At 41.7% G+C, this 20545-nt stretch overlaps 1 protein-coding gene across 1 annotated transcript in view; it reads left to right on the plus strand.

Moving 5' to 3' along the window:
- GRAMD1C (GRAM domain containing 1C) overlaps nt 1–20545 on the plus strand; it is a 77246-nt gene that overhangs the window by 30261 nt on the left and 26440 nt on the right. Inside the window, exons 6-8 of the mRNA XM_063126939.1 lie at nt 964–1044; nt 15745–15860; nt 18763–18886. Of these exons, the coding sequence (XP_062983009.1) occupies nt 964–1044; nt 15745–15860; nt 18763–18886 (321 nt within the window). The remainder of the gene's footprint in view (nt 1–963; nt 1045–15744; nt 15861–18762; nt 18887–20545) is intronic.

Genomic DNA, 20545 nt, shown 5'->3' on the forward strand with positions numbered 1-20545 from the left:
CTTTGAAAAAAAGTTCTTCTCTGAGGTTTATTCATACTTGAACATTTTCCAAAATCAGTTAATACATTATGATGGTGACATATTTAGCAAATAGGGGGTTATTAGCTATTTTTGTGCATATTGAAATAAACCACATATATAGAGATTGTTTGGGCTTCGCTGACTTGATCAGCAGGTATAAAAATGTGTTACAGTACTTCCTCAACTGATAGCTGAAATTTGGTACACCTAATATCTAATACACCTGAAAACGAGGATGTTTCAGGCTATAATTACCATCAACTCTGGTGGCTGGGGTTGATGGGAGTTGCAGTTGCAAGTTTCTGGAGGTCACCATGGTTAGGAAGGCCCTACACTGAGTTGCAGTAGCTCTTCAGGATTACAGGCAAGAGTCTTACCCAGTCTCAGAGAAGTTATATATTTAAATAAAAATGTTCTATACATGTAAGTATCAGCTCAACGTTTTAGGTGATTTGCAGTTAAATCCTATACATATCAAAGGTAGTAAAGCCTGTATACACCAGTTGCTGGGTAACATGGGTGAGAGGGTGCTGTTGTACCATTTCCTGCTTGTGGGTTCCTGGTTGACAGCTGGTTGGCCATTGTGGGAACAGTGTGCTGGACTAGATGGACCCTTGGTTGATCCAGCTTGGCTCTTCGTATGTTCTTATGTTTTTATGAGTTTAATGGGGACTTACGTTCAGTTAAGGGGGTATGGGGTTGCAACATACCCATGTACCTGCAAGTAAGTTCCATTGAACTTAATGGAACTTCTGAGTAGACATGTGCTGTAAATGGCTGATCAGGTAACTTAGTCCTCCTTAGCATTTCCAAAAAATCAATGGAAATAAATTCCAGTAAAATAAATTGACCTTCGCTCCATATATTTTCTTTGAAACAGGGATATATAAATTTTAGATTATTTTCAAAACTTTACATATGGATTATCATTTTGCTCTCCAGTTTTTCTTCACTTCATTCAGTGCCAGAGACAGAAGCTACCTCAGTATCTTTCGATTATGGCAGAATGCATTGTTGGAGAAGGTAAGCTGGATGAATCTAATGTAACATATACTGCTAGTAGTTTGCTGTTATGCTCTGCTTCTGGGTTTTGAAACCATTGCCTTTCTAGCCTTACCAATTTGCCCCTTAGCATTTGCACATATATTCATGACTGCTTCCAACTTTTTAAAAAAGAAAGAAAGAAAGAAAGAGCTGGGGGATGAAAAAAGCAAAAGGGAGGATGGAAGAAAAAAGTGACTGATGTCCAAGCTATGGGGTCTGTCTTTAGTCACAGTCTTAACATAGAATGAGTGGGGAGGTTGCAGACATTCTAATTTGTCTGTACCAGGTGCTGTGATGGTTTCCTCTCTGCTTGCATAAACACATTGTTAAACTATATATATTCTTGAAAAATTAGCACTGGGTGGCTCCAGATCAGACTTTCTTTTTATTGCCCACACAACATAGTGACTGGGTTCGGATGACATGATAACCAACAGTGGGTTAAATAGTCAATGGTGGGTTAAATAGTCAATGGTTGGTTATTGTGTCATCTGTTGGGACTTTTTCACACCACGGTTGGTTATTCAGCTGCAATAACCAACAGAAATAACCATCACTGTGCAGAGTAGATTATTTGAGCAACTGTTGGTTATTGTGTTGTGTGTCAGGCACCGTTGACTATTTCGTTGCACACAGTTGATTATTTTTGGCAACCACAGAGTCCCCTGACAACAGCAACCAAAGCAGTGGTGGCCACTCGAGTCCAGCTGGCAGAATTTGCAATGGCTGATGGGATACCAGCAGGAGGACTGGGGGAGAGAGGGTGGGGGATGTGTCAATCAAACAGTCTGTTGACTAATAGTCAACTTGATGCTGGCTGTAATCTACACCATGGTTGATTATAATCATGTTGCGTGGGGAGTACCCCCTCAATAATCAATCGTGGAGTGGATTATTAACCCACCATTGACTATTGTGTTGTCCGAATGCAGCCAGTATGAATTTCAGCTCTGCAAAAATGAAGCAAAACACCTTTATTATGGGGCTTTCCCCCTCTTCTTTCTACTAGAGACTTTTATCATGCCATCACCCTGCCTCAATCATAGAATTTTATGGGTGGTCTGGACAATGATGACTTCTACTCATAAGCCTCCTGTGTTTTCCCACCACTTCTTCCAACTTTTTTTCCCTTCAGAAAATTGGTTAAGAAAGCAAAGAAAAGATAACAAGTAGATAAATGTGGTTGTGTGCAGGTTTGATTTAGAAAAGTTAAAAAAAATACTCAAGTACTTATTTAAGAAACATTCTGAAATAGCTTTGTGACAATTATTCATGCTCTGGAAACCTCTTGATTACTGCAATGTGCTATATTTGGAGCTATCTTTAAAAATAGTCTGTAAACTTCAGTTAGGCAATATAGATCAGCTAGGCTGCAAACTGGAACTGTCTGATGTGATCATATTATGCCAGTACTTCATCATCTGCACTGACTGCCAGGCCATTTCTGGGCCCAATTCAAAGTGCTGGTTTTATCCTTTAAAATCCTACGGCCTTAGGGCCAGGTTACCTGGAGGATCATCTTATTATTATTTATTTATATAGCACCAACAATGTACTTGGTGCTGTACAGAATATACAAATAAAACAGCAATACCCTGCCAAGAGGCTTACAGTCTAAAATCACATTAAAACATATGAAGGGGGGGAAGGGGTTACACTATCTCCTTCCATATTTATTTACCTGGACACTAAGGTGTCTGAGGACCTCCTTCTGGTGCCCTTGCCAAGTGAGGCAGGGCAGGTAACTACCAAAGAGAGGGCCTTCAGTGATGGCACCACAATATCCTCCACAGAGAGGCTTGTCAGGTGCCTACATCATGGTCTTTTGGGTCCCAGGTGAAGACCTCTTTATTTTCCCAGGCAATTTAAGAATTGTTTTTAGGGCTTTATTTATTAATTTATTTATTATTGCATATCTATACCACCCAATAGCCAGAGCGGCTCACAAAAATTAAAACCATCAAATACAATTTACAGTATAAAACAAACCATAATATAAAAGTACAGTATAAAAGCACAACCAGGATAAAACCGAGTAGCAATGCAGAAATTTATACAGATTTAAAACAGCAAAGTTAAAAGACTAAGGTGATAAATGTGAAGGAAGGCCAGGGTCCACCTGTCCTCCCTGCAAGGAAGGTTCTGGACATCCGGTTACCCAGGCTCCCACCTCCCTAATCCCGTAACAAGATGGCAAAAGCCAGCCTTCGGAGAATAACCTCACACAGACTAAGGATTGAAGCAATTTATTTAAAACTCTAAAACTAACATGTAGGGCCTCAGTCAAAAGATACACTTAACACAGATGCAGGAAGGCGGGGGAAAGGGAACAGAGGGAAGAAGCATGAGGTAATTAGCAGCACTAAAAACATTAACCCACCACAAATCACACCTCAAAAGCGACAAGTCATTCCCTGGAGCAACCAGGCACTTTAACACTAAAACAGGAAACCTCTGTAAACCCAATTTGTAACCCTACTTGCCAGGGGATCTTCCACACTTACTCAAGATGGCTGCCCCCCCCCCCCCGGTTGCCAACTCATTTATCCCTTTTGAGCCTGCCTTGGCCAATCCTAAACCCATCTCAAGCCTCCAGCCTTCCTGTCTTTCAGAAGGGAGCCCTTTCCACCAGGCTGCTTTTCCCACAGCTGAAGTCAGTCAGCACCACCCTCCCCAATTACTCCCAGCCTTGATTCATGTTGATAATGACCCAGGTGCTGTTTGTGAGAAAGTGCCTAACAACCTTTTTTTTCAGAGCTTTTTTTTCAGAGCTGTTCTTGTTACCCTCTCTGCCAAAAGGCAGTAGCAAGGAGTAGCAACACCGCAGCCATCTTGGCCGGTCTTCACAATAAACTGTTTAAATTACTGGGAAAATAAAAAGGTCTTCACCTGGCATCGAAAAGGGTATAATGTAGGTACCAGGCAAACCTCTCTAGGGAGCTCATTCCACAGCTGGGGTGCCACAGCAGAGAAGGCCCTCCTACTCTTGGAAGCCACCTGCCTCACTTCCTTTGGCAGGGGCTCATGGAGAAGGACCCCTAAAGATGATCTTAGGGTCCATTCAGGTACATATGGAAGGATACGTTCCTTGAGATAACCTGGCCCCAAGTCATTTAGGGCTTTGAATGTTAATACCATCACTTTGAATCGGGACCATACTTGGACAGGCAGGCAGTGAGGAAGGAAACGGACTGGCATAATGTGATCTTGTTGGTCAGTCCCTGTTAACAATCATGCTGCCCTGTTTTGTACCAGCTGAAGTTTCCGGACCGTTTTCAAAGGCAGCCCCACATAAAACACATTGCAGTAATCCAGAGCACTTCACTTTTATTGCTACTGGTTCTACTTTAGTTTTATTTGCTGGCGTGTTTTTAGTTTTTACTGCTGATTTTATCTTGGTTTTATTAGGTGTTGCTTTTATTCATTGTTCTATGCTGTATTGTACATCGCCCAGAGAACTTCAGTTGTTGGGCAGTTTAACAGCATACAAATAATAAATGTACTTTCTAGCTGTGGTGTAGTGGCTTCAGAGGTGACAATTTGGGTGTGTATCCTGCCTAGCGGTTGACTTTCTCAGTGAGATTTTGTTTACAAAATACGGGCTTAGGAAGGTGTTGGGGAAATGGTGTGACTGGAAGTCAAACATCTCCAATATACATAAAATGGGGTTGAGGGCAGGAGATACAGGGCCATGGAGAGAAGGAAGATGTTTTTCAGACAACTGGTCCTTTTCATTTCTACAGGATGTGACGTGGCTTTTTGTGCTGGTAGGTTCTGCAAATCATGAGAATCTTACCTTATTTCACTTTCTGCATCATACAGGATCAGAGAGAGGGAATCACAAGGAGGGGAGGGAGAGGGAGAGGGAGAGGGAGAGAGAGAGAGAGATTGATTAATTTTCAAGTGAGGATGGAGGCATTTGTGTTTTTAAAACTAAACGGAATCCTTAAACAGATTTCAGTGTATCTTCTGCAAATATTCTTAGAAAAACGTAAGCTGCACTCAGGCTTAGAAAGACTTAGGTTGCACTGAGTGGCACATAAATTGTAGTGCTATTGTGACTGCGGGAGTAAAATGGAGTCTGCTTTTGCCTCCTTGATGCTAAACACGCTTATGTGGGAATAAGTAGAAAAGGATGATTAAAATGTCTTTAAAAATTCAGAAGAAAGGATACCATGGTGAGCGGAGTCTGCTCCAATGGATCCTGACATGTCCATCTTGGCCATGCTGCTGAGGCCATGCTGATTTGCCATTTTTTTAAATTTTATTTTATTTATGTTATTTATTACATTTTATACCGCCCAATAGCTGAAGCTCTCATAGCTTCCATCACCATCATTTGGGGCCCTAGTGAGCTGTAGGGCCCTGGACTTTGGCTGTGGATTCTACCCCTAACCACACTACAGTACGTTTAGAAATATCACCTACCACTGTTTCTGCAGACTGTGCCATTTCATACTGCAGGTAGAAGATTGCATGTTTCAATACTTCCTCGTGTAAAAGCCTAACATTACAGGGGAAAAGGGTCTAGCCAAGCCTTCTCTTGAACATAGAAAATCTATTTTTCTATGTTCGGATATTATTGCTGATAAGAAAAGCAAGAGGGAATTTCTTTTAAGGCTGTATTCCTGCTCCAGAGAGGCATAGGGCAGTGGCAGCACCATTGGGACTCTGGTCCTAGCATTAGGCATGTAGGAGCCACCACTCTTCCTAATATGCCACCTGAGGCAGAGGATTCACCCCGCTTCATGGGAGAGCCGTTCCTGCTCCTATTAGTGTACATGCCAATAGCCTTCACTTCTTTTACAAAGATTACAACCACGGTGCTAGCTTTGGATATTTTCACAGTGGCAGAGAACATCCAAGTATGCTGATTTAAAAAGAAAGGTGCACATTGATGAAAGTGGGAGGAATCAAAATGGTGTACCCTCTGTAATCTGCCCCCCAAGAGAGCTAGTTCACATTGGTCCATGTTAAGGTCTGGTTTGTGCACATTAACATGAGAAAACTGCAACAGTACCACCTTTATTGACCAACAAAGTGTCTTTAATTCCCAGCATTTCAAAAAATTGCTTGATATTTCCCCCCACTTGAGAGACAATAGAATACATTGGGATTTTGGGGTGTCAAGATGCTTACAAAGATTGTACTATTTTAGTTTTGGGGGGGAGTATCTTTTGCTGTTGCTTCTTGTACACACTTACTCATGATCTTGCTCTGGCAGTTGAGGAATTATTATATTTTTAGCATTTTAACTGGCGAAACTAAAGACAATTGGCACAACTGGATTGATTAGTATACATCTGAATATCAGTTGCTGAAGAACAATGGTGGGAGAGGGCTGTAGCCCTCTCATGTCCTGCTTGTGGGCATTTGGTTGGCTACAGTGGAAAACAGGATGGTGGTCTACATGGACCATTGGTTTGATCCAGCAGGGCTCTTCTTATGCTCTTAAGGACGGTGCATACGTAAGAACTATTGTGTTGCATTCATAACTCTATGGGTATTTTTATAATGCATTCACAATTGTGAAACTGTCTTCACAACCATAAGGGCTTTACACTTCACAATACTAGTACTAGTATAAATAGTAAAGAAGGAAAATTTAATTCAATGGATGCAAAGTCTCATATCTCCATAAGGATCATAAGTCAGCGCTGCCTTTCTCCATCTGGACTAGTATTGTCAACACTGACTGGCAGCAATGGCTCTCCGGTTTCAGGCAGGAATTTTTCCTAGCTCTACCTGAAGATACTGGAGATTGAATTTGGGACCTTTCTGCATTCAAAACATGGGCTCTAACACTGAGCCATGGCCACTTCAGGGAGTTAATAATCCTTTGGTTGTTCACACACACACACACACTATAGTGGGTGGAAAACAAAGATTTTATGAATATTGATGGTCTGGCTTGTACAAGGCGCTGCATTCTAGAGTTGGTAATTTTCTGGATGAAAATACTTCCATAGCAAATGCTAAGGAATGTATAATGTCATTAACAATGTAAATCTTAAATCACAACAGTTGCGTCAGCTGTCTGGATGACAAGGAAAGCCGAGACACAGGCATGACAAAGTAAGCTCACAAAGAATGCTTGCTTTTCCAGAGGTGCTTGAGCTCCCTGGGCATTCCAGTCAGAAGTGATTTTCTTTCCATTTATAGCTTGCAGTGGTGTGTGTGTGTGTTTGTATGTGTACGTACGTGCATGTTAGTGAAAGGGCTGAAGAGAAACCTGATAAGGAAGCTAAGCTCAGCCCAGGAATGCTGTCGGGGTTCTTCCGTTGCAAGAAAGTGTGGCTTGACCGGCTTTGAGTAGAACAAATAGCAGCATTAGTAGCTTTGAAATTGCTCCCGAGATAGTCGTAGAAACTTGAGGAATTCTTAAGTGAGTTGTGTGTGTGTGAAGAGCAGAAGAGAAATATCCCTCAAAATCGGTTTAAACCACACCTGTTTTCCTGTATATCGTGGGGTTCTGTGCAGGGGAAAGGGGAGGAAATATTCGATGGGTTCTTAGGAATCCTAAGCTTTACAAATCCAACTTATCTGTTTCCTTAGTAGGAGGGACCCAGAAACTGGGCGGGAGCAAAACACAACCTGCCGTTCTGAAAACAAGACTTGCCCACTTGTCAACAGCTTTCAAAGTACCTGTAGTAGGAAGTTACATAAATGGAGCTCTTTCTCCACCCAGACTGAGGGTGTTCTGTTTTGTTTGTTTTAAGCTGCATCTCAATCATCCTTAAGATTTTTGCCAGTAGAGCCTTCTGTGAAGGCAAGGTGATTTTTATTAGATTGAACCTGCACAGGCTAGAATCGGCTTCCAGTCTGGCTTGTAAGCCATGTGGGCTTGAGAAAATGCCCTTTGGCCTTACAGGAAGTTTGGAATAATATTGAATGATTTCAAACAAGAGACGTTGCTTCAGCCCTGACGTTTATTCTGCTGCCTTTGCCCTGATGATGTCTCCAGTTTCCAGACTGTCAGAATGAGGTTGCCTACGTTTTGGAACTGCAAATGTACGGTTTTGTTATCTTCTCATGCAGAGGACTGCAGGTAAATAATGTAATGTGAGAATAGGTTTCAAGATTGGTGTCGGGGATCTGCTAATTGTAAATCTGTATTCTCTCAGAGCCAAACCGTTTTTCTTTGTTAGTGTGAATATCTTATTTTGGTTGGAAGGTTTCAGTTGAACAAAAATGCCTGTCTGCCTGCTCCATGCCCCCGTACCCCTGCCCTCTCTATATATGTCAGTGTGTGTGACATTGGTTGCTGTGTTTATGCAGCTAATACAATTGGCGTGATTGTCTTTTGGGATGGGCCTTTTATATTTGAGCCAATCATTGCAACTGGTTTTATGTAAATAGCAATTAGTTACCATTCTTTCTATAGGAATTTAGCAGTGGAACATGTTCTTTGCATGCAGAACGTCCCAGGTCCAATCCTTGTCAACTCCAGGTATAGCTGGGACACACACACACACACACACACCCCACACACACCTGTGCTTGGCACCTGGGAGAGCCACTGTCTCTCAGTGGACAATTCTGAGCTTGGTGGAAGAATGGCCTGAGTCTGTATAAAGCAGTTTCCCGTGTTCCTTCCCAAGTTGTCTCAGTTTGTGGAGAATGTGTTATACGTAATTATGAAATAATTGGGGTTTGAATAGTAATGTCGTGAATTTGGCTGTCAATTACTGTGATTGGGTATTGTTGTCACCTAATGGGAGTCAGGGTTGAGGAATTAATAATCAATGTCATCAATGGCTGTAGCTGTTTCCCTGAATGTGTAATTTGACACCTGTAAGGATGGAATTTACTATCTATGTTCTGTAGAAGGGGTGTGAGAGAGTGAGTGTGAGAAGTGGGGGAGAGAGAATTTGCAGTTCAGACCAGAGACAGGTAGAGAGAAAACTGGCAATTGCTTGTTGGAGTTAGTTGAAACTGGCATGCAGCCTTGCAGAGGCAGTGCCAGTTCCAGGTTTTGCAGAGCCCTTGGCCGAGACACCTACCCACAGTGTTCTCCCTCCTTCAGTGGCTAGACATGATAAGCAAAGAAAAGTAACAGTTGATTAATTAGGCAATCACCCGTTGTGTTGCTTATTGTATCATCTTGGGGCGACGACAAACAACTGAAGGTTTGCTATTTTCTCAATTTAAGCAGCAAAGAAAAACAACAGGCTGCTCCATTGCTTTTCTGGAGACCTGTTGCTTATTGTATCATGTGGCAGGCTCCGTTGCTTAATTTCACATGTTGAGTGTGCTATTTCAGAAGCCCATAGAGTCCTCCAGCAGGAGCGGCTGAAAGTGCCCCAGGGCGCTCCTCTACAGCCAGCAGAACTTGCAATGGCTGATTGGATAGCCCTGGAAGGAGGGAGGGAGGAGCAATGGCCAGCCAGAAGGACAACGGGAGTATCAGCCCCTCGACAGGGGGTGGGCAACATGTCGTCTGGGGAGTACCGGCAGCATAATGTACTGTGAGTTCCCTATTCCCCCCTTCATTGCCTAAAGTGTTATCCGAACGCGACCAGTGAGTCTACCTTCTCACCAACATGGCCATTAGCTGCTATAGCCAGTGATGTGGGTGTTCTGGAAAAGTTTGAATTGGAAAATTTTCCAGAATTTAAATTTAGGGGGGGAAACCTGTTGATACACTAATTAATTTTAGCATTTTCTTTAATATTTCTTTTCTTTTATTACATTTAATTTTAGCAACCCAAAGAAATGTGCATGATTTTCCAGAAAAAAATCCAATGCAAATTAAGTTAATTTGCATAGGATTTTTTTCAGCTTATATCAGAAAGATTTCCAGGGCAAATTAGGTCCATTTCCATTAGGTCATTTGCATTGGAAAATGTTCTGATGCTTTAGAGACAGTTAATTTAGTATGTTTATTTTACTTGGTTTCAGTAAACAACGTTAAAAGAAGTACCCCATGTCAATATTTGGTCCCAACGGGCCACAAATATTTGACTTGAAATATTTGAGGTGGAAAATTAAAGCTAGCTTAATGTGATTTAAATGTTATATTATTGGAATACTTGTAAAAATTAAAGGCATTAGGATATACTTTCCTCTCTGCTGTGGCACCCCGGCTGTGGAATGAGCTCCCTAAGGAGGTTCGCTTGGCACCTATATTATATGCCTTTAGACGCCAGGTGAAGACCTTTTTATTCTCCCAGCATTTTAACAGTCTATAAATAAATTTTAACTTGGTGTTTTAAATTTGTAATTTTGCATTGCTGCTCTTTTTATCTGGTTGAGCTTTTATATTGTATTTTATATTATGGTTTTATACTGTTGTTTTATACTTTGAATGGTTTTAATTTTTGTGAACCGCCCAGAGAGATCCGGCTGTTGGGTGGTAATAAATGTAATAAATAAATAAATTTAAGGGGGAGAAATGTTGATACACTAGTTTTAATTGTGAACTTCCTAGAGAGCATCTGCTATTGGGCAGTATAAAAATGTAATAAATAAATAAATGGGGGGGAAATAAATTTTAGCATTTTATTTAATATTCCTTTTCTATTATTAAATTAAATTTAGCAACTCAAAGAAATGTGCATGATATGGTGACAACAGTCATCTATTTTAACAGAGTTCAACTTCCTTCCCCTGAGGTTGTTGGGGCACGTTAAGTTTTGCTATCACTATTCATTAGTTCCAATTCACATTAACACATGTACTTCATTCACACACACAAATATCACATACTTGCTAGGGATAATCACCTGAAATACATTAATTACAATTCTGAAACTGCAAAACTTGCAAAACGTTGCATTTGCAATCCACATGAATCTGATTCCTCCCTTCCCCGCCCACATGGAAAATAAAGCACTGAGATTTTTTTCCACCTCATATCACTGGCTATTGCTCATTTTCATCCTCTTTCTCATCATTGCTACTACTTGCTTGATAGGCAGAGCAAGTAGCCAGTGGCATCTACTGCTCCTCCTCACCACCACCACCACCACCATAGTCTTGGCCAAAGTGAAAGGCAGGTGAGCAAGCCAGTTGCAATGAAGAGGTGGAGCAACTCCAGGTGGGTCTTGTCAGTGGGCCTCTGCTGGGGGTGGGCCCTTGCCAGGTACTCAACCATGCCTACCCTTGATGCCAACTCTGGCCAGAGGGCCCCCACCAGATCAGGGTGTGGGGTGACTTGAGGAACTGCAACAGGAGAAGTCTGTAGAAATAAGATACCTTTATGTCAGCAGAAGTACCTTGATGTGATATGGTGGGCTGCAATTGGAAGAACGAATTGGCAGAAATTAGGGAAACACCCCTCCCCCCAGTTACTGTACACTTCCAGTGGAATTCCACTGAAAGGAAGCTATATTCTTTAGTTGTGACCCTGTGAAATCTTTTTGGGGGTGGGCGACAGCTTTAAAACCAGTTGTCTACATTTAGACTGCTAAGATACTTGAATGTACGTCTCTTGCTTACTAGGTGAATCTGAATGATATATCAGTTTTTCTGGGGGATGGGTGAATATTGTATTGCAGCTTCCCAATAATGCAAAGAAGTTGCCCAGAATATCTAAGCCTTTGTCATCTTGATAGTATACTTATAGAAATTGACATGTTATGTAAGATTAATCATTACTATCCCTGATTTATTTTATTTGGCAATAGTCAGTTCCTAATAAATATAGTTCAGTGATGTGTGTATTCCATATTCAAATTCCAAAGTGTCTTATAAAGATGTGAAACGATAATTGCAAGAAATTTACATAAGGGAGAAACAGATGTTAAATCAGTCTGGGACATTTTATATGGGTGTTGTGTTTGTCATAGACACACTGATGTTACACCAGCAGGTATTCATCCCTACACGTACAGTGGTCATGTACCAGGGTTCCCTGCTTAATTGTAGCACAGTGGCACATGTTTATTGTGTGTCTTGGGAACATGTCTCCCATTTTAAACATTACAGCAGAGGTGAGGAACCTTCCGCCTATGGGCCAAAAGTGGCCTACAGAGATTTATTTATTTATTATTGCATTTATATCTCGCCTTTTTCCCTCCAAGGAACCCAAGGCGACATACATAATCCTCCTCCTCTCCATTTTATCCTCACAACAACAACCCTGTGAGGTGGGTTGGGCTGAGAGTGTGTGACTGGCCCAAAGTCACTCAGTGGGTTTCCATGGTTGAGTGGAGACTAGAACCCAGATCTCCCGACTCCCAGTCCAACACTTTAGCCACTACACCACACTGGCTCTCCCTAAGATTTCCCTCCCTAAGACACTCTACAGGCCCCACCCCTCTCTATGTCAATTTCCATTTGCATGCTGCTGCGAGGGGAGAGGACTTCCAGCTGTATCTCCAGTCACTTATCAGAGATAACATCAGGGATGCCCCTTGGTGTGCTGTTCACCACCAGTGCCTGGAAAAGCCACTCCTCCAAGTGCTGGTTGAGCCACCCTTTTGCACACAATGCACTGCCCCAATCAGAATGGCATGCAACACATGAAGGAGGCGGCCCACTCAGTCAATTCTTGGAGGAGTCACTCCTTCAAGCGCTGACCAACTCCCTTTCTCCTTGTCCCTCCCTGCATAGAGAAAAATAAAATGGACATGATGGGCAGGTGATGCCAGTGGAGGTGTGGGAGCTTTCAGGGAAGAATAATAAACCAGGATTCAGTTTCACTTTGCCTGATTCCTGGTTTGTTGTTGCATACAAACCTGTGTTTTAAAATTAACTTCAATTGCTAAGCAATCAAACTACAAACCCTGGTTTGTAAACTAGATTTTATTTTAATAAACTAGATTTTATTTTAATAAACTAGATTTTATTTTAATAAACTAGATTTTATTTTAAACCACAATTCCTGGTTTGCATGTATCAACACCAAGGAATTTTGGCTAAACAGAATCCTGGTTTATTCCTCCTCTGGGATTTGTGAGGGTATTTGTGTGAGCATGATGAGCAGATCGGAACTGATGGGTTGTTCAGGGGCTAAGTAACCCAGTAGTAAATCCAGCAACAAACCATGGGTCAACCAGAAGCTGTTTACAGAAAACAAAAGCAGCTCCCAGGCAGCGCACCGCCCTACAATCATGGTTTAAATAACCCCTGTTTTCCACCAAGACTGTGAACTGGGTCATAGACTAAATGCAGATTCTATATCTTCAATATCAGCCAGCATTTTCCCTTCTCCATGTGTTGTCTACCATCTAGCCAGATGAGGAATTCTGGAGTACTCAAAAGCTTGTACACTATTTTGTAATATTTTGGTTGACCACGATATGGATTTTTTTCTTATGGCCAACATGGCTACCTTTGCATTTTGAATGACGAAGAGGTTCTCTCCCCGCACTGTAAATTAGGCTGCTGAAATAAAGAAAGCTTGGGGGATGAACCAGAGGTGGGTTTTTACGTGAAAGAATTGCATGCTTAGTTTTTATACTGAAAACATCTTTTTTTAAAAAAAAACCAAACAAACTGAGCTATGTACTCAGAGGCATCCTGATCCTTAATCCCATTATTCCTAATCACCCAGGTGGAGTCATACGGCCTGCAGAAGGGTGGGTGGGTGAAGCCATCCCACTTCCACTCAAAACTAGTTCTGCACCCCTGGCCTAGAGGAAACAGTAGTTGGAATGTTTTGAAAGTCTTCTGATGTATGTTAGTAATTATCCAGAAATAGCATGTGTTTGCTCCTTAGTGAGTGTTACCCCACCCTTCACACACTGTTTAAAAGTAATTGTATATATAATCCTTATACCTCCTTTACAAGGCAGGTATGTGCAGATCTCCTCCTTGCAATCTAGGATACAAGGAGGAAAGTAATTCAGTTGTAGTTAGTACCCAGGTGTACCCAGTATCCAGGGGGAGGGCACTCCACAGCCGGGGTGCCACAACAGAGAAAGCCCTCTCCCATGTCCCACCATAGCGTATATCTCGTGTTGGTGGGGCATGGAGAATGGCCCCTCTGACAGATATCTGACAGATATAGGGAGAGGCACTCCCTCAGGTATCAAGGTCCTAAGCCATTTAGTCAATGTGAAATACTTTGAGGATGTAACTAGCAGCTGTGTCTCCTACCCAACCCGTAGAGTAAACACAGGGTCCCAAAATAGTTCAGGACCCTAGTATGGAGGGAAAGGGAATTTACCTCTTTCTTGGATCTGGATTACTTCTTCCTGCACCTGCCATTTATATTGTCAGATAGTGATCAGTTAAAGTAAAATATAAGCTGGAGGGCATTCAGAGGAGGGCAATAAGGATGATCAGGGGTCTGGAAACAAAGCCCTATGAGGAGAGACTGAAAGAACTGGGCATGTTTAGCCTGGAAAAGAGAAGACTGAGGGGGAGACATGACAGCACTCTTCAAGTACTTGAAAGATTGTCACACACAGGAGAGCCAGGATCTCTTCTCGATCATCCCTGAGTGCAGGAAACGGAATAATGGGCTCAAGTTACAGGAAGCCAAATTCCAGCTGGACATCAAGAAAACCTTCCTGACTGTTAGAGCAGTATGACAATGGAACCAGTTACCTAGGGAGGTTGTGGGTTCTCCCACCCTAGAAGCCTTCAAGAGGCAGCTGGATAGCCATCTGTCAGGTATGTTTTAAGGTGGATTCCTGCATAGAGCATGGGGTTGGACGTGATGGCCTTTTAGGCCCCTTCCAACTCTACTATGCTATGATTCTATGAAATGGATCACTGTTTGACAATATGAACATAAGAAAACAAGAAGAGCCATGCTGGATCAGACCAAGGGTCCATGTAGTCCAGCACTCTGTTCACACAGTGGCCACCCAGCTGTCGACCAGGAACCCACAAGCAAGACATGGGTAGAACAGCAGCACCCTCTTACTGCCTCTGACACTGGAGGTATCGCATAGACATCAGGACTATTGCAAGCAGAATTCCCTTATCCAGATTGGGATGGTAGTAGGGAGGAAAGAGTTAACCCCCCCCACTAGAGTTAATCTTAGAGTTAAAAAGAAGAAGCTTCTAGCTATGCCTTTAAGTAATGTGCTCTGAGATTTTAAACATCAGGGTGCCATCTCTTACTTCTAAACTAACCAACACAAAGCCATCATTAAAGGTGAGGGGGAAAGTACATTATCTTTAAGACTGTAAGCTGCCAATTTGGTAACTGATTTGGTAACTTACACTGCATTACTTCATATAATATTTTGCTGTCCTCTTTTGATTGGGGTCTCTTTAGCACTTCAGTGGTGAAGCTACATGACCTGAAGACAGCTGGTTAAGAGGGGATTGTGGTATTGTTGTACAACTAATGTCAGCTGAGAGGATGCAGCTGTTCACAGCAGTTAAAATGGCTTTGACTTTTTTATTTCAGGAATTAGGGTGGAAGGGGGAGGGTAAGGCTATAGTTGTCTTGGAGCCCAGTGGCAGTATGGAGAAGTACTGGCAGCTTACAATCTTAAAGATAATGTACATTTTTCTCATCTATAATGATGGCTTTGCGTTGGTTGCGAGGATTGAATGTGTGTATTAGAATGGATGCTGTGTTTCATTTTTTTTTCACCTACAAATGTTAATTGGGCACAGTGATACCTAGATTGCTAGTACTAATATTCAATCAAGGATCCTTTTAATAAGAGGATTTGTTGCCTCTGTTTAAATAGTGTCTTAACATAAGCAAGATGAAAAGACTACCATGGTTATGGACTGAGTGTAGTTAATTCTTCATCTTCTGTTTTCTAGAGATTGACCAAGCAGGAATTCTGGCAGCTTGTGCATCAGAGCTATGGTTCTGAGCTGGGCTTGAATACAGAAGAGATGGAAAACATTTACTTATCCTCTGAGAACGGACAGTCGAGGTAAGAAGATAACTGTAGATTACTACAAAAAAGGTACATATTACTGACGCCCCATTTTATACAAACCATTGAAAACCTACTACTGAACGCACATAGAGCTTTGGCTTTTGGTAGGTTGTGAGTGGGTTGTGTGTGTTTTTATAAGAGCATCTTCCTGTATGGTTATAAAACTGGTATAATTTTTGTTTTGTCCTTTATGGACTAGTTTAGATATTACTGCTCACTTGCATAGGTTGCTAGAAGGCATGCAACCCATGGCAGGATTGCATGTTCAAGCAGTAATATTTTAAAGTTCTTTAAATGTGTGTTGTCCAGTCCCATCCAGAAGTATGCATTCCTATTGTAAACAGGGCAATGGTGGCACTGCTGTGTGTGCTTCCACACAAGTGGTGTTGGGGTAAGAGCATTTAAACATTAAACTGCTTCTATGCTCAGGTCTGCTACAGGCTTTTTGACAGCTTGTATGAGCACGTGGTAATTTCTGAACCAGTGTGCACAGAGAGAGTTGCTAGAAGGCATGATGCTAAATATCCAATGAAAGCTATCTTCCCAGTGTAAAATACATTTAGTGTATCTCTCACTGTATTTCTGATGATGTTACATATCCCTTTTTAAAGGTGCTACTTTTACCAATCGCGGAGCTGATTAATATGACATATTTGTTTGGTCACATGTATATGTATCAGCCCATGCTCAAGGTTTCCTTGTGTGGTCAGCTTGCATGAAAAGGGTCTATCTCTTGACTATACTCTGGGATGATCTCTTCTTGATCATCCCAGCGTGCAGTACATGGAATAATGGGCTCAAGTTACAGGAAGCCAGATTCCGGCTGGACATCAGAAAAAACTTCCTGATTGTTAGAGCAGTACGACAATGGAACCAGTTACCTAGGGATGCCGTGGCCTCTCCCGCACTAGAGGCCTTCAAGAGGCAGCTGGAGAGCCCTCTCTTAGGGATGCTTTAAGGTGGATTCCTGCATTGAGCAGGGGGTTGGACTCGATGGCCTTATAGGCCCCTTCCAGCTCTACTATTCTATGATTCTATGATCTATGATTCTATGCTTCTCGAAACTGATAATGCTTCAGGGGTACTTGAGTAACAGGAGGTCTGTGTTACATCAATAGTTTAGTAGAAGAAGCTACTATGCACACTTGTGTGTGTATACACACACACAAATGCATAATTGCTTCTTTGATGGTTATTAGAAAAGAGTTCAGAACCCTTAGGGCTGAAGTAAATGTTCTCTTTATCACGCATAGTATAGCTATGCATGATAGTTTTACTTATTTCTGTGTAAGCGCACATGGCCCCAGTTTGGATGGGGACCATGGTACTCCAGGAGGGGGTTGTTAAACCATTCCCCTATTGTTTCCCCCCTGAAATTCCACCCCTTCCCTAAGGGGGTGGGGAAGAAAAAATATCTCACTTGCAGTTTGGCCTTCAGTATGAACAGTTTGAGCAAGCTTTAACTCAAACTAACCCTAACTAACTAACTAACTCATTCACTCACCCTTTTGGGCCTCTGGGCATATTTGGTATTTTGAAAAACTGCCCTGGATACTGCCACAAATTAGCTGCTGTTGGGGACTATGGCATTAATAGTTGGGAACCAAGGACCGTCTAAGTGCCATGCCTTATCTGGAGGATGAGGAAGAGGAGGGGAGAGCCAGCACAGTAGGCCCCAGCTGGAGACAGGCAGAGAGCTGGAGGCTCCACCTGACAGTTCTCCCCTGAAACCATTAGAAGAGCATCCTGGCACCTCCAGTGTCATTCATGGGCTTCCCCAAATGCAGGAGTCAGAGTCAGAGAGGATTCATCCCTCTGAATAATGTAGGCTCAGATGCGAGCAGTAGAAAAGCAAGAAGAGGCCATAGTGTGGGGCCTCCCTTAAAAGCAACACATCAACCTAATTAGCCAGTTGTGCTGATTAAAGACCAGCTATAAATCAGCACATCTGGAGCCAGATCTCTGCTGCAGACAACTGCGAGTTAACTTCAGTGTGCTGCCTTGCTTCTCTGGACCTTGTTGATTCCTAGACCTTCAATGACTAAACTGGACCACCCTCCTTACTGGCTTTGATGCTTGGCAGAAGTGATTTCTGTGGATCATTTTCTGGACTACTTTTGACCTCTCCCCTGCCTTCTCCTACTATGCTATGTGGATTCCCATGTATGACCTTGGACTGGACTGGCTTCTCTCTTTGTTTACACGTGGGACTATCTGAGCCTTGACCAGGGCACTTGCCAGCTTTGAAACAGACACTAAGCCCATATTAATGTGGCCAAGCATTAAAATCAACTCTGAAGCCCCCCTTTGTATGCCTAAGGAAGTGTAGTTGGTGCTAGGCCCAACTTTATGGAATACCCTCCTTTGGGAAATATGTTTAATTCCCTAATATTATTTTAGGAACACCTTAGCTGCTGTCCTGTCTCGTAGAATCTTCCTGAATTTAGACTCCCTTGTCTACACTTCTGTGTGTGGGATTCTTTTGGGGGGGGGGAGTTAAACAACTGTGTTCCACTTTTGCAATAAAACAATATTTTTTCATCTTTATGGCACGCAAACTGGTTTTCCTACCTCTTGGCAAACTCTAAAAAGTTGGTCTTTCCTCAAAGATACAAGAAGAGAAGCGAAACTACTTGGTGGTAGGAAGATTGTATGTTGAAGTCAGTGCTTAGAAGCAACCAGAAAGCTTCAGCTATTTGACGGTATAGAAATGCAATAAATAAATAAATAAATAAATAATTCCAAAAATACTACTGATAATGTCTATTATTATTATTATTATTATTATTATTTACTTTTATATACCGCCCCACAGCCAAAGCTCTCTAGGCAGTTTACAAAAGTTAAAATATTTATGAGATAGTTTACACTCTTCTGCTATTTTTGTCTCTGACAGATCAAGCCTTTGTGACGAATCTGGGGAGAAGGAGCTACCTAAAGCCATTAGTGTAATTCGAGAACCCATTGCTCAGATATTTGAAGATGAAACAGAGTCCCTTAATGGAAACACACTGAAAGAGGTAAGCTTATTACAACTAATGAAGTTTCATCAACAAACTAAAAAGTCATATGAAAAATGGAAGATATATAAGTAGTGGGATCTTTTCATGTTTCTTGATAGATTAAAGTTTGTTCTAATTATTGTGAACATACGTCCAGTTTGAGTTGAGAGTTATGAAAATATTTAACATCAAGGCACAACAACAATTCCTGTAAAATTAATTTGAAATCCAGATATACATTTTTCTGAATGGATTCCAGGTTGCTAATTATTTTACAATATATAATATTCCTATCTGCTTTCACTCCCACTTTAATATGAATTACGTTTTTTCTTGATATTTGATACTGTTGAAGTTTTGTTATCTACTGTTCTGAAGAATTGTTATTATCTTAAATATATTTCAATGTGTTTAGCACAGAGTTTTAATTTAGAATTTTGAGAGCTCTAGCGCTATGCAAAATATGGTAACAATGACTTTACTTCAATAACTACAATAAGAAATGCCCTATCCCGTGTTAGCTAAGCAATAGGCGTGTCATCCTCCTGTGGCTGGTGGGTCGGGCAAGCTTAGGGATATCAGGGATGACGAGCATTCTGACACACCACTTTGGTGACAGGTGATGCCTGAGGCCTCCTGCTGAGGGTTTGGTGGCCCCGTGGCAGGATAAGGGTTACCAGTGAGACCAAGTCATCTCACCCACCCAGTGTTTTGTGGCCCAGGAGGGGGTGACACAGGAAGGCCTCCCCTCCCCAAATGGTGGTGGTGTCTCTGACAGACACCACCATGCAGGCATGGAATATTTTCACCCAATATTGCCTTGTTAGTTGCTGTTGTAGTTTAGTTGCCCACCTAGTTATTTCCTTTGCAGATCTTCTTTCAATTTTCATACCATATACATATGTCTCATCTCTTTATTCCCCCCCTTTTCACCAACAATCAGTATTTATGTAAGTACTTTTCCCCACAAGCCTCAAGTTGTTGCACATATATGATCTCAGTAATCCTTTCAACAACCTTGTAATGAAGGCTAAAAACATTATCCCATTACAGATAAAGGATAAAGTCTTGTCTAAGCCCCACCTCCTGGGAGCTCGTTTTGTACAGAAACGTGAAGTGGGAACTTCCTGGTTCATTGTTCATGGGCTTACCCAACACATAACAACGTCCGTATTGTATGTTTTAGAAGTCTACAAAGGGGGAGAGGGCAGAGCAGGCTTGTGATAGTGGCCCCATTCAGCCAACATGCTAAACCATGCTGCTTAAGCACAAAATGGTTAACAGAATGTTTGTGGTTAAGCAGCATGGTTTAGTGTGTTGTCTGAATGGGGCCATTGTTTAGCTTTCATATATATATATATATATATAGATATAGATAGATAGATAGATAGATAGATAGATAGATAGATAGATAGATTGGGATACAGTGGGAATAACTAAACAGCTACTGCTAGTGTTAACAATGTTGAAGGGACTTGTAGTCTATGCAGGCCTGACTGAAATGAATGAAAAATGCACAATAATTGTGTTTGACCGATTGTGCCCATACATTTATGTTTGTTAGAATCTGTTATGGGAAATGTATGTTCTGACCTATGTGTTCAAGACTTTGTTGCTGATGTTTTTGGAAGCAGATGGTTTTTGTTTGTTTTTTGGAAGGTTGAGACTGAATTGTCA

This window comes from Elgaria multicarinata, chromosome 5 (assembly GCF_023053635.1).
Source record: "Elgaria multicarinata webbii isolate HBS135686 ecotype San Diego chromosome 5, rElgMul1.1.pri, whole genome shotgun sequence".
Taxonomy (NCBI): Eukaryota; Metazoa; Chordata; class Lepidosauria; order Squamata; family Anguidae; genus Elgaria; species Elgaria multicarinata.